At 44.0% G+C, this 14,118-nt stretch overlaps 4 protein-coding genes across 4 annotated transcripts; all 4 read left to right on the top strand.

Annotated features, from left to right (window-relative positions):
• Positions 1-793: 793 nt before the first annotated feature.
• On the top strand, positions 794-1,915 carry CTRU02_215268 (uncharacterized protein; the record flags this gene model as incomplete). Its single annotated transcript, XM_036730546.1, has 4 exons — positions 794-898; positions 1,079-1,147; positions 1,210-1,580; positions 1,642-1,915. The coding sequence occupies 4 exons, from the start codon at positions 794-796 to the stop codon at positions 1,913-1,915; spliced, it is 819 nt and encodes a 272-aa protein (XP_036577789.1).
• Positions 1,916-2,893: 978 nt separating this feature from the next.
• Positions 2,894-4,312, top strand: CTRU02_215267 (cytochrome p450 monooxygenase; the record flags this gene model as incomplete). The annotated part of the gene is made up of 3 exons (XM_036730545.1): positions 2,894-3,322; positions 3,385-3,995; positions 4,063-4,312. The coding sequence occupies 3 exons, from the start codon at positions 2,894-2,896 to the stop codon at positions 4,310-4,312; spliced, it is 1,290 nt and encodes a 429-aa protein (XP_036577788.1).
• Positions 4,313-5,636: 1,324 nt separating this feature from the next.
• CTRU02_215266 (protein kinase) lies at positions 5,637-7,975 on the top strand (the record flags this gene model as incomplete). Its single annotated transcript, XM_036730544.1, has 4 exons — positions 5,637-5,882; positions 5,936-6,835; positions 6,888-7,706; positions 7,775-7,975. 4 exons carry the CDS (start codon positions 5,637-5,639, stop codon positions 7,973-7,975), a joined length of 2,166 nt encoding a protein of 721 aa, XP_036577787.1.
• A 3,918-nt stretch (positions 7,976-11,893) lies between these two features.
• CTRU02_215265 (tol-like protein) lies at positions 11,894-13,408 on the top strand (the record flags this gene model as incomplete). The annotated part of the gene is made up of 2 exons (XM_036730542.2): positions 11,894-12,600; positions 12,661-13,408. The coding sequence occupies 2 exons, from the start codon at positions 11,894-11,896 to the stop codon at positions 13,406-13,408; spliced, it is 1,455 nt and encodes a 484-aa protein (XP_036577785.2).
• Between the last annotated feature and the right edge of the window lie 710 nt (positions 13,409-14,118).

Genomic DNA, 14,118 nt, shown 5'->3' with positions numbered 1-14,118 from the left:
TGAATCATCTTTCCATTAATGAGATGCAGTATGTTTTTTCTAGTTACTTCGAAATACAATCAATACTTACATCTACCTAAAACATGAACAGTGCGTGATCGAAAGTTTTCACAGAGACAATAAATAGTAGGTGTGGAGGTAGGTTCATTAACTTGAAACAGAGCATTTACCTCACAATCAGTAATATCGGAAATCACGTGTGACCCTAAGATAATGACAGAGATAGGATGGCTCCTAACAACTCATGAGAAACTATAACCGTTTTCGTGTCTTCCTTGTTATGCACTAAAGTGGGCATCAGCTTTGGAGACCTTTGTTGTCACATCGCGGCATGTTGCGGTTGTGGCTTACTACGGTCTGGGTCTGCTAATAAGTCTTATCCTAAAGCATGTGTACATCATTATGTACTGGTGAGATTCTGGGAGCATGCAGCTAGTAACAGCTGTGAGGGACGTGGTTTTTAAGCCCTGGGAAAAACCGCAAGCGGTTAGGACCGCACGTCATTTCCAAACCCGGCCATACCTATGAAAGGCACTAACTTAAGAAGCCTCCACTGAAAGCTTGAACATCGATTTTGTTTCGCTGTATTAATAAAATGGCTCATTTTCCTTTTTCCCTTCTTCAATTCTCTTTTCCCCTCACGCAGCAGTTATATCATACATTTTCATCCAGGTTTAAAAATTGTGTCAACATGGACATGCACGCCATTTCGGTTAGTTCGGTCTCGGAGTTAACAATACGCCAAGCACAACCAAATGATACCAGAAAACCACTAGTAATCGGTGTGACATCGATGCTCATGACACTCGTCATGCTATTTATATGCCTCCGCATACATATCAGAGGCTATGTCCTAAAGGCCTGGGGATTGGATGACAGTTTTTTCTTGCTCTCTGGGGTGGGTTACCTAATTTACGGTAGCTATTGTCAAGTACTAATGCTAGATACCTTACTTTAGTTTCTTGCTTTAATGCATAGCGTATCAATCTTGCTAAGTAAGTATATAGGATGATAACATACCTTACTCTAATAACCTTTTTCCAAACAAAGAGTTATCTAATTGTTGGTATATCAAGACGCAACTGACGGGAACCTCGGTGTTCATATCTGGAACATAACCTTTGATGAGATACGAACTGAGATTCATGTAAGATCTCTTCATAGTCCTCCGTGAGATCCTATATTTATCCAAGCTACTGACGTTCGTAGTACACTTTGGCGACAGTGCTCATCTACGTCGCTGCATTCACCTCTATAAAGATGACGTATCTTCTACAATACCGCCGAGCCATTGCCGTTCGCTTTATGCAAACATTCTGTAATGTTTTTCTGGTTGTGCTTTTCATCAACATGTGTGCCATGTGCATATCTTGCGGCTTGGTAATGAAAATGCTTCTGGACCCTCAAAGCTTGTCGATTGATGCTCAGGCTTCACTCTTGACTTGGAGCTATGCACATTCCGCTGTTCAGTTATTTACGGATATCATTATATTTATTGTTCCACTACCTCTCCTGGGTCGGCTGAAGGTCTCAACAATGCAAAAGGCGGGCCTTTTTGCCAGTTTTGGTGTCGGTATCTTGTGAGTTGCTTTCTTTGTCGGAAGAGAATTACAATGTCTGTGTCATGTTGACAACTAATAGCACCTGCACGATATCCGTACTGAGAATCATCACCCTCAAAGAGGGATTACAGTCCGCAGACATATTTTACGAGTCTGTCCCGCTAGTTCTCTTAACAGTTGCCGAGGTTGCATCAGCAAATATCTGCATATGCATCCCGATTTTAAAGCCTCTCGGACTATTTTCAGGTATCTTTCACATATTCAAGCGGGGATATTGCATCCGATTGTCAAGGTTTATGAACAAATCAGACGCCAAAGAGAGAAAAACGGCAAACAAACCTGCTCCTTGTTAAACTCCCCAACAATGCCAGGAAAAGGTCACGGTGATAATTAGAGGAATTTGGAGGTTTAATTCAACTTATCAGTTCCTGCCATTGTGATGAAGGACGTAACATTAAAGGGTAAGAGTAAAGAGTAAAGTCATCATTTCCTTCTCAAGTGATTTTATCCTTGAACGTCAACTGTTAGGGTAGTAAAACAAGAGAACCCGCAAATCAGATTTCAACCACGTACATTACACGTCGAACAGTTGCAGACATAACTTCAAAATGCACTTAAACTAGGCACGTAAATTACTCGATTACCGGAGTAATGCTTTGAACAGCTACTGGTCGTAGCACTTAAATCATTTGCTGAGTTTCAATGAGCAAGTCGATTTGCAGCCGAATCGGTATTTACAAATCATATGGGCTGGTGAACTACGGAACAATATACCTAAATCCTATGCGTGAAATATGCATTTGTTCAGAAACTGGTTGCAGCTGTCGAGAAGAGTAGGGCTTTATCAAAAAGCTCCTAATGTATCAAAAATCCAGCCATATCGTCCGCGAATCGACGGGTTATCAATTGTCAACAGCACGACTTTTTTGAGCCAAGTTTATGTTTAACGGTCGAGGCAGATGGTTGTTATTAGTAGTGTTCATTTCGGCCAATGTTTCAGCCCTCAATAAACGCTTGGGATGAAAAGCCGCGGCATTCGCTCACAACCCAAACTAGAGCTAGAAAGCAATGATCAACCAAGGAAGCAATATTTCTTCATCATCATCAAACAGCCCCACTAAGCATGACTAGGTCAGCAGGTCTTCAACCTAGCCATCTCTGAGAGAAAAGGCGCGCATAGTCTATCTCACACTTAAGTACAGACTTGGAAGAAAGTTGAAGCTATATTACGGATCCAACTCAATCCCACTATAATCCCAATTGAATTCCATTCTTCTCATGATAACCTCTGGCGAAACTCTTGCTGCTCCAATCCTTGAATTTTCCTGTACATGGGATGCTCGAGGTCGACGAAAGTTTATCCCAATGAACATTGTTCTAGAAACATTAGCCTTGACGAAGTTTCTGTCGCTTCTGCGGAAGGCCACGGACAAATTTACGCCACAAATCCCCACTGTACCAAGCATGAATTGTACTTGAAGTTTGGCGGTCATAATGAGCCAGGCCTGTTTACCATGAGTAATCCGAAAGAACATGTACAACACAAAAGAATGTTTGCCAGAGCATTCAGCAAGTCTCAACTTAGAACACAGTGGGAAGACGTCATCACCGCGATTACTTCGAAGGCAATCCAAAAGATAGTCGAGGAATTGCAGCAGAATGGCAAGGTTGATGTACTTAAGTGGTTCACCTTCATGTCGTCGGACGTCTCTGGCGAATTGAAGTTTGGAGAATCTTGGGATTTGCTCGGTAAAGGAAGAGTGAATAGCTAATTTGATGCCGTACCACTTCGGTCGGAGGATAAGAGTTGACCTCGATTTAGCAGAACGATCTTGTACGATCAATTGGAATTTTCATGCAGATATCAGGTTTGACCGCCGAGCTTCCGCTCCTCAAACCTTTGGGTCGACTGGTACCACTTCCATGGTTTCGAACGGCGTTCCGAGGATGGGACTTTGTCATTGACTACGCATCGAGGGCTGTAGACAATAGCAAGAAGCTCACACAGTTAGGAGAGCGAAACATATTCGGAACAATCCTTGCCAATGCAGAGAAGGGAGAGGTGTTGACCGAGTTCGACATTAAGAATGAGGCGGGGAATTTTACAGTGGCGGGTACCGATACGACTGTAGTGACATTGGCCTATTGTGTGTTTGCCGTGCTGACTCATCCGAGAGTCCAGACAGAGATCGAAGCCGAGGTTGCTGCTTTGCCCGAGGAGTTTAGTGACGCGGATGTCGAAAAATTACGATGGCTTAATGCTGCCCTTGCCGAAACAAATCGATTGTTCGGTGCAGCACAAGGGGGGTTCCCGCGACGAACTCCTGCTTGTGGCTTGATCATCGATGGTTACGACTTACCTGGAAATACAACCGTCAGCGTCCAGGGGTACACAATGCACCGAAAGAGGGAATTATTTCCGAATGCCTTGGAGTAAGTAGCCTACCAAGTTCACAGTGTCTGCTGCTAATGAATGGGTTTCCAGGTTTAAACCAGAGTGATGGTTCCCTGAATCGAATATGTCAGCTGAAACAAAGGCTGTCATATCGCCGTTCGGGGCTGGATCTCGCATCTGTATCGGTATTCACGTAGCTTACATTGAAATGAGACTGGCTGCGGCTCGTTTCTTTCGAGAATGCCCCGGAGCTAGGCTGGCGCAGGAAATCACAACTGACTCGATGGCTTTCGTTAATTACTTCGCGACATTTCCAAAATCTGGCAGGTGCGTTATCGGGAAGATGTTTGCCTGATGGATCTTTCGGAACTTTCTACAAAAGAGATGAGTTATCATGCTAGAGTGGGTGTACTTGTGTATAGCGCTCAATTCCACCCTGGCTATATTAGGATGCATCGCAAGGACGGCTCTCTAAGACCACATCTGGCTGAACGTTAACGTGGTGGTGCCAATGGATGCACCATACACGCAGCCTCATGGAGACACAGCACCCCTTACCTCTGCATAAACGACAGCTATGCATTCGGCCCCCCGCATCTGCTTGATGTTACATTCCACAAAGGTATTTGTTGATACGCTCGGGTGAGTGCTAATATATGCTTGGAATGTGCAGACATGAAATGTGGGGGGTTTTCGGCAGCAAAACCTCACCTCATAATCATGCTCTATTCACTGAAACACTCTACTCTACCCTTCGTCTTGAAAGCTTCCTTACTGCATCGCATTTGATGATTTTTGATTCAGCCCAGAAATAAATCGCTCTTCTAGCATATCATTCATGGCTTTGGTAGGAGATGGGGGAAACCTTACAGGCTGCACGATCGTTGCACTTGTGTCATGTCGGCGGGAAAATGCCAGGTCATAGTCAGCGGGCAACAAGCATGATCAAAAAATGTTTTTGAATGCTTAACAGCGGCTGAGGTATTTGTTTTTTTTTTGGGGGTGATATAAGGCGTTTTTCCCCTCTAATTGCCCCCAATCTATTAGCATATCACACCTCTTATTGAACACACACTTTTGGAGTGTCCACCGAGAGCTAGTGTCACATACTAGCTAGAGACATAAATGTGACAGGTGATGCTGAAATATTATTGGTGGGGGCTGCAAGTGTGCCTTAAGCCTGTGCCGCTGGGAGTGACGAATTGTGCTAAATTAGGCGACTATGCAGGATTGCTGTCCTACCACGCTTAGTCTATGGCAAAAGACAGCCACAAGGCGCACACACACTTCTTTTTGCTGTTTTTCCATTTCCTGCTTTAGCAGAAGGCTCCAAGTCTGATTTTAAGTAACACCTTTGGCCTGTGTTTGGTTACAGAAGCCTTGCGAGGTGGTTTTCAAAACGTGATTCGGTCTATTTTGAGAATACTGCTCCTATTTGGCTTGGCTAAATTTTCTTCTTTTCTTTATAAATCTGTGTATATGTTCGGTGCAATCCGAATTCAGTAGGGTTTGTTTTTTTCCAGACTTAATCATTTCCGATTCTGAATCGGCTCGTCTTATGGTTTCGAACCGAACACTGGCCTTAACCATATAACTAAGATAATCGAATCAATCGACTAGATCCATAATTCCGGCCAGGCAACACCGTTTGAGTAGGAGCCAGTTCACGGCATTTCAACATGGCAGCATTACAGCCATTTCATCGATCCCAGTCGTTTCCTGAAGACTGTGGTAGTCACTTCAATCTTGAATCAACGAATCGTAGATCATCAGCAAAAGCCCAAAACACAACCTTCCAGCCACTGCTACTTCATCGTTCTGTTGGTACTACTGATCCGATGATGCAGGGCCTTTCACTTAAGTATCCAGAGATACATCTGCAGCCGGTTCCACCTATCATACAGGAGTGTAGTTCAGACTTGATAGTGAGTTAAATCCCTAGAAAGAAAGCCTTTTTTCGAAACTAACAACTCAAAAGCAAGACAGCTCGAGTCCAGATGTTGCATCATGGAATACAAACCATGCTGCAACTGCGCCATTTAAAGGAAGAGGAGTTCCTTCTACGCTTAATTTACCACCCTTTATGAAGGAGCCAAGCGAGATCACGGACCGTGGAGATCAGATGTATATCAATCTCAAGATTCAGGGACGAGTGGATAGCTTTCCCGCTGACAAAGATGACGGTGAAGGCACCCTAGCTGACCAACTTTTTGGAGTGACCAAGGAGAACTCCAGGGATAGGACGGATTTCTTGCCAAAGCGACAGCTGGATAGATTGATAAATCCTCAATCTGTTACGAAAGAGCTTACCAGATGGCTTCGAGACACGATCTCTGAAGACAAAATCAAAGACTTGGCATGCCAAGTTTGCAGCGAGACCCTTCTTCCTTCCAATGACGTTGCAGCATCGGAGCTCAAAGTTATCTCATATCAAAAGGTCTTCGCAATTCTTGTTCTTGTCAACAAGGTGTACTACATTGAAAAGTTTCTCCAAGAACAGGTGTGCGACATAGATCTTCCGCTTGCGAGGCATGTTGAACAAAATGGAGATTGCCGGAAAATCAGCCTTCATCGCCGAAAACAGCCGAAAGTCCGGCTGGGCTGTTTCGATACATGGTCTCAGATCAACCTTAGGAACTTCGAGCAATACCAGTGGTCCGTGATTCCGCCTTTTTTTACCAAAGGGCAGCGAAAGAATGTCAAGCACTATGTGTTCGAGCCGCATATAGTGCTTCCATTTTCATTCTCCAATGATATGTATTCTGTACCTGTCGGGCAAGAGCGTCGAGGAGGATATAGCCTTGTTTTTCAAGCTGAAATTCACCCTGATCACCATGACTTCAATGGCTCAGAGGGTGTTACAGAGAAGACTTCTCAGGTACTACAATTGATATCCCCTCCTCGCAAATAGGCTACTGACTGTAATGAAGGACTGTCGGAACATATTCGCCATTAAATGCTTAGACTCCCCGGACAAAGATTCTTTTGAAAAGGAAGTTCATATACTAAAGAGGTTTAGTGGGGAGGCGCACCCACACTTAATATCTCTACTATCAACGTACGAGAAGGCTGGGAAGTATTTCTTAATATTTCCTTGGGCTGGGGCCGACCTGAAGACCTACTGGAAGACCGAAAATCCGATGCCTGCTTTCGACGCTGACACTGTGATCTGGATGGCCGAACAATGCAAAGGAATCGCAGAAGGCCTGACGAAACTTCACCAGTATGAAACTGACAGAATTGACAAAGGCCAAAATATGAAGAACGAGCACTTGACCCCGCACCAAGACCAGAAAAGCACAAGAGGACCCGAACCCCTAGCTACACTTTATGGACGCCATGGGGATATCAAGCCAGAGAATATTCTATGGTTTCCTGGCCCCAGAAACTCTAAGCATCAAGGTACACTCAAAATATCAGATTTCGGTTTAGCGGAACTCAACACGCGACAGAGCAGGTCAAATAGACGAGGTAGCCAAGTTGCCAATTCGCCAACTTATAGGCCCCCTGAGTGCGACCTCCAAAAGAAACTTGTCAAACAAGCATACGATATTTGGACTCTTGGTTGCCTGTATCTGGAATTTGTTACCTGGATGCTTGGTGGCTGGGCTCTGCTTAACGAATTTAGGTCACAAAGGCAGTCAACGGACGCAGGACCACGATACATCAAGTCAGACAGCTTCTTCGAGATCTGGCATTCCCAAGGAACCAAACAGGGACAGGCTTCAGTCAAGGTAGCGGTTAGACAAGTGAGCCTATTATCCTTTTCTATAATTTACGAACCCAAATTAGATTTTCTTACTGACTCAAAACTCAGTTCATCTTAAAGTTACATTCCCATGCTCGCTGTACCGAGTTCTTCCATCGTTTTCTGCACTTGATCGAAGAGGATATGATGGCAATTGAAGCAATGGATAGACCCAGATGCATGCAGATACAGGAGAGACTTACTTCGTGGCATGATCGTTGCCTGAACGACGAGGAATTTGCCTTGATGCCTGCGCCGTGGTCAAACTGATGTACCAGGTGTACCATTGACGAATGTCAGGTATCTTTTTATTATGGAAAGTCTATATCATTGTTGTTGAATTTCATCTCAATGCTTTCTCTTCCCCGAAAAGTTTGCAAAACCTGAAAGATTTCTTACGAGGTGACATACGCCATTGCGCAATTTTAGCACATTGCTATGAGTTGGCCATTACAGTGAACTGGAAAGACTTTTTTTAATGACCACACTTTAATTATGTTACGTTGATTGGTGGTAGGTGTAGCTGTAAATCAGGCTGCGTGGTGCAAGGCAACTTGAATGACATCGCATGATAAGGCAGCCTGGTTAAGACAAGTTTTCTACCAACCACCACGCCCCTACGCCTGCAGCAACCTCTGCAACTTAGCCTTGGCTTGCATCATGTCTTATCATTTCCAGAGTCAGCAGTTCAACTCAGGGGGTGCATGATACAATAAATTGCCTGCACGATACAATTTTGTAGACATGAAGACAGCCTGATTTTGGAAAGGCTGCCACAAATTTCCGCACGGTGCGTGGTCGCCGCTTCTAGCCACTTAGTATTCCTTCTCTTCCAAAAAGCTATATTTGAATAGGACCTATTAACTATCACTCAATGCTGGCTAGCACCAATCCTTAAGTGTTGGTTAATGCTGCCTTGACCGATGAGAAATGGATATTGTGGATGAAGTACCCTTCGGTCGCCGCATCTGTTGAAGATAAGCCTGGGGTGGGTTAATGTGCTTGGACGCCTGCCATTGCCTTCATTGAGGGTGTCAGCTCTGCAAATCCACCGCCATCATTGGAGTCATAATGGTAGGATTGGCGGACATGTAAAAGATTTGAGGTAACAACAAGACCACCGCCACACTTGGCTAAGACTAAATATGGAATTGATATGAGAGGCTTCGAACTTAATTCGCTCAGCATTCTTTGCCCATGGCGCTTGTGATCACACCGAGCCTGCGCCATGTACACCCTGTAGCCTGATTTACCGTTCGAAGTTGAACCCCGCATTTGATCAGAAGTGTATTTCTGCTTGTCACAAGATCAAGATTTTCTATTTCCCTTTATTCTTCCATTCAAGATCTCTTTTTATCAGTGTTCCTACCATTGAGTAAAGCGTGGTAACCGGCATCATGGCTAGTGATCCTGTATCATGTCTTGGAGATCAGCTGGTACAACATCTGGTAAAGAGTAAGTTCGACCACGAAACAGACTTCTTACCAGCGCGATACATAGACAAGTTTATCAATCATGCTGCCATTTGCGGGGAGCTTTTCGACAATCAAGATCTTTCCAAGCTCCAGACTAAGGATCGCGGCTTGGTCGATTTCATTGAAAAGCATGCCAAGAAGGTCTTTGCGATTGTTCTTTGCGCCCCGGTGAGTGGTGAAGAGCTTTTAATCACAATGCGATTCTTCCAGTCTTGTGACTTCAGAGACAATAAATTACCAATTGAAAGCCCTAGGAGCGTAGACACCGGAAAGCCGTTTCCTTTCGACGCCATTCAAGACAAACGGACCCAAAAGCTATGGGCTACCATGAGGATTCGAAATTTTTACAATGATCAATGGACGTTTTTGTCACCGGTTTTTTCAAGGGATGAATTCCATTTAAACCTAGCCCCTGAAATAATTTTGCCCTTCATTCGGGTCAACAACATAATAAAAGAGGGCAGGTTCAGTCAGGTTTATGAAGTGGAGATTCACCCGGATCATCAGGCCCAACCTGAGCTTACAGTAAGATCAAGCGAATCTCCAAGTTGACCTCCAAGTAGTTAAAAAGAGTTGTCTAATAACTTCTAGGTGAATGGAAGACCGGCCCATGTGGCAATCAAGGAGATTCTCACGACCAACGCAGACCAAGAGTTGCAGGCCGAAGTTGAAAAAAGCTTCAAGATTGAAGCAGAAGCTCTTTCTTCAATAGCCGATCTTGATCACAAGCACATGATACAAAGAATCGCTGCTATAACGAAGGGCGATAAGCGATATTTCATGTTTCAGTGGGCTGATGGAGGAAATTTAAGGGAATTCTGGAAATCAAATCCTCGTCCTCAGCTGAATGGTCACCTCGTACGAGAAATGATTGTACAACTGCATGGACTCTCCGACGCCTTGGCAGCTTTACATAACTACAAAAACGAGGGCAATTTACGACATGGGGATCTGAAGCCGGAAAATATTCTGCGATTTCTGGATCATACAATTGTAGGAACTCTCAAAATTGCTGATATGGGGCTTGCAAAACTTCATACGGACGCTACAGACGTGCGACAGAACGCAACAAGCACGAAGTATGGTACAACACGATATGAGCCACCTGAAATCTCTACCAATCGTCTAGACAAAGCTAGATCACGTCTTTACGATGTTTGGTCTCTCGGTTGCATCATTTTGGAGTGCATCATATGGCTGCTTTATGGATACGACACCCTGTGCGAATTTAACAACAGCATTGTTGACACCGTTACCCCAGGAGGTACAGGATGCTTTTACCAAACCCGACTCGAACAGAATCAAATAGTGGCTGAGGTTCACCCTACTGTAATCAAATGGATGGATAAGATCGCGGAGGACGTTGAATGTACTCAGAAGACGGCCATCCGGGATCTTCTCCACCTGGTCAGGCATCGACTTTTGGTTGTTGCGATCCAACCAAACGGCGAATCCTTCGGGAAATCTTCGTCTCCGGGCAAGATGAAAGGACCCTCTATTACTGTTGTGGGTGAGAATGAACCAACCACAGGCCCATTCAGAGCGAAAGCAACTGCCTTGTGCTCTGACTTGCAGGCGATGCTTGATTCGGGCAAGTATAACGAGAAATATTTCTTGCATCACAAAGATCGGGGAGGTCAGCGAGGCATCTCATCACCACTTTCCACCAAAGACAAGAACGCTTCTTTGGTAGTACCAATATCTGACAAGCAAAAACCAAACCCAAGTCGACAACATGAGTCTTCAACAAGCAACGTAAGTTGTAACTTTACCCATTGTTTTTTCAATCCTTTACATAAGGCCCTTCCCACAAATCTCTTCTCAAATTTCCAGTTAAGAGCTTAAGCATGAATTTTGGTTGTTAATCCTTTCGATAGAAGGACGTAAGTAAGCAATTTTAGCCATTGAAGTTGTTCTAGGGCTAATAGTGATTGAGTATGTGAGTTAATGTATCTAACCTAAGTGCGAAGAATTTGGCTTGAAGACATTGCTAATCAATGAATAATCTCTGGATCAGGCGGTAAGTACAATGAAAGCTGATTCGCTTATTGATCAATCTCAATGTCTGGATACGTTGGCTAATGTTCTCGTCCCATAAGCTCGTAAGTAAAGACCTATCAACCCATTTGAGATTGTAACTTCTAAAGTTCTAACGAATTTCTTGGTTTGATTATAGTCAGTAAGTTGCATCTGATTCAAATACTAAAAAGGAACAGTTTTAAACTGTACTTAGTTAAACCAGAATTGGCACTTCACAACTGACAACCGATTCGCCACGAAAATAATAAAACAATTCGGTCAAGCTGTATCGAGCCTCAGAGTTCCACGACACCAACAACTATGTTATCGTTGTAGCAAAATAGACATAATGTCACCCGGCTTCGCATTAGAAGATACAGTAGTGAATTTACGCGAGAGGTCACATTTCTGTGGCTTGTGCAACTTGATTTTAAGAGCTTGCGACAAAGTAAACCACTCAGCTAATTTTTGTTTGCGGCGGATCGGATCTACTTTACAAATCGACGGGATCACAAAACCTCTTCTTACTATTATCTGCGATGAAGGTGTGTAACAAATCTTGAGGATAATGGCGTATTATAAGACATCGCCGTGTCTATTGAAAGTTGTGATGTTGATAAGACTAGGCTGTTATTCAAACCTCATTTACCATATTCAAATCGGGTTTCCGAATGTCCCCCAAGCCAGTCATCCGATGCATTTTGCGATCGCGAGAGAATGGTTGGAGGAGTGCGACTCAAGTCCATCTCATATAAATTGCCGACCTGCCGACAACCCTAGACTTCCTGCGAGGCTCCTAGATGTCCAGGGTGACGTGCCATACTTGCGGGACTCTGAAGATATTGACGATGTCTATCTTGCACTATCACATCCATGGGGCGATCCCAGAACAAACAATCATTTTTGCACCTACACTCACAATATAGAAAGCCATAAGAAAGGAATCAATTTCAACAAGCTCCCTGCTACCTTTCGAGATGCTATTACGGTAACACGGCAGCTAGGATTCCGTTACCTCTGGATCGATTCTCTTTGTATAATTCAAGGCCCAAACGGCGATTTTGCAGAGCAGTCCAAGAGTATGGGAGACGTTTTTAGCTCAGCCCATTGTGTCATTGCTGCGAGCCGGGCTACTGGCCAAGAAGATGGCTTCCTAGGGGAGAGGGCCGAGAGAAGCTATATAAGCATCAACCGCAAAGGGGAGCATGGATCTGACACGTACCATGTTTGTGAACAAATCGACGATTTTCAAGGACATGTGATTGATGGGTCACTGAACAAGCGGGGGTGGGTGCTACAGGAGCGAGCATTGGCACGCCGAACACTTTACTTTACAGAGAGTCAGACATACTGGGAGTGCGGGGGTGGGATTCGGTGTGAGACATTTACAAAACTGGAAAAGTGAGTGTATTTTCCCTTTTAGAGCTCTGAAATATGCTTAAGCTCTTGCTTGTATTTTAGCAACATCGCCGCATTTCTTGGAGATCCCAGATTTCCCGAGGTCGCCATGCGCTCTTCCAGAGGAGAAAGAATCTATCTTTACCAGATTTTCTACAAACAGTATTCTCGGCTGCAATTCACCCGAATTGAAGACAGACCGTTTGGAATTGCTGGTCTGGAGAAACGACTCATACAAGGTTTCGGCACCAACGGAGGATATGGCGTGTTTGATGACAACAGTGGTCTCTTACATCGAAGCCTGTTATGGTACAGAGGTCAAGAGGAACCGCTCGAGAGAATCAGGTTTTCGCCTGAACGGAACGAATCGATTCCAAGTTGGTCTTGGATGGCCTACAAAGGAGGTATAGACTACTTAGACCTTACTGGGAACGGCTTCGACTGGGAGCAGAAAGAAATACAGTCTCCTTGGGTTGGAAAATCTAATGAGGTCTTCTACACTACGGACAAGGGTAGCAGAGTCAAACTTGTTGTAACCTTGAGGCGTTTTGACGTTGACAAGGCGGCCGTTTTTATCGACGTGCCGTCAGAGAGGTACACTCGAGCATCGGACTTGAGATGTGTTATTCTTGCAAGATCTAAGAACGTAATTCCAAGAAAGGAGAGAATATGTTATGTTTTAATAGTTGCGCCTCGGCAGTCAGAGATGGAAGGTTTTGACAGGCGGAAGGTATTTCTAAGAGTTGGTGTTGGATATACATTGGAACGGTATATTCACGAGCCGTACTTGGAGAGTGTTAATTTATACTGAAGAAACTCCCTAGTACTGAGAATAATACGTCTTCATTTATAAGGCTTTTGAGATATGTACTACTCTCCCTTAGTATATGTTAGTTATGTAGCTAGTCTTCAAACCTATCTTGTACAGCTTCTGCTAAAATAGTTATAAGACCACTAATTTAGAGACAATCTTATATGGAAGCACTAAAACCAAGCCTTGCCTGGCTATTTCGCGTGAGTCTGATGTAAGTCTAGTACAAAGTAGTATTTCATCAATTTCTTTAGAGCTAAATTTAATTTAAAAGCAATTTACCTTTCTCATATTCTTTTAATCTCGGTCTAACCTATTGAGTTTAATCGAAGCATATATAAGAGATAGTCTAGAACTGCTTAACTTGTAAGTAGTTCAGTACCTTGAGGAGTACAATACCATGAGAATGACGCCATAAAGTATTTTAAATGAAGATATTAATTGTTGAGCTATATGTACGCTTAGGTCACTTTAGTGTAGGAAGCTCAGCCGAAATAACACTTTCGCCAGCTGTAGTAGTAGTTTTACTGTTAGGAGCATATAGTAGTAGTAGTGCAGAAGTCAGCACCCTTGCTACATATTTATGCTAGACTAGTGAACTCAGTCTAGAACTTCGGATGCCCTACTCTCCTGCTGCCGGGCCCATTGTTTGAAGCGTTTTGAGATTGCTCGGGGGGTTCCGGTCTTCCCTTCCCACTCCCACTTTTTCC

The sequence above is a fragment of the Colletotrichum truncatum genome (genome assembly GCF_014235925.2).
Source record: "Colletotrichum truncatum strain CMES1059 chromosome Unknown Contig_0014, whole genome shotgun sequence".
Taxonomy (NCBI): domain Eukaryota; kingdom Fungi; phylum Ascomycota; class Sordariomycetes; order Glomerellales; family Glomerellaceae; genus Colletotrichum; species Colletotrichum truncatum.
The sequence above is the reverse complement of the archived record's forward strand: the minus strand, read 5'-3'. Positions and strand labels throughout refer to the sequence as shown.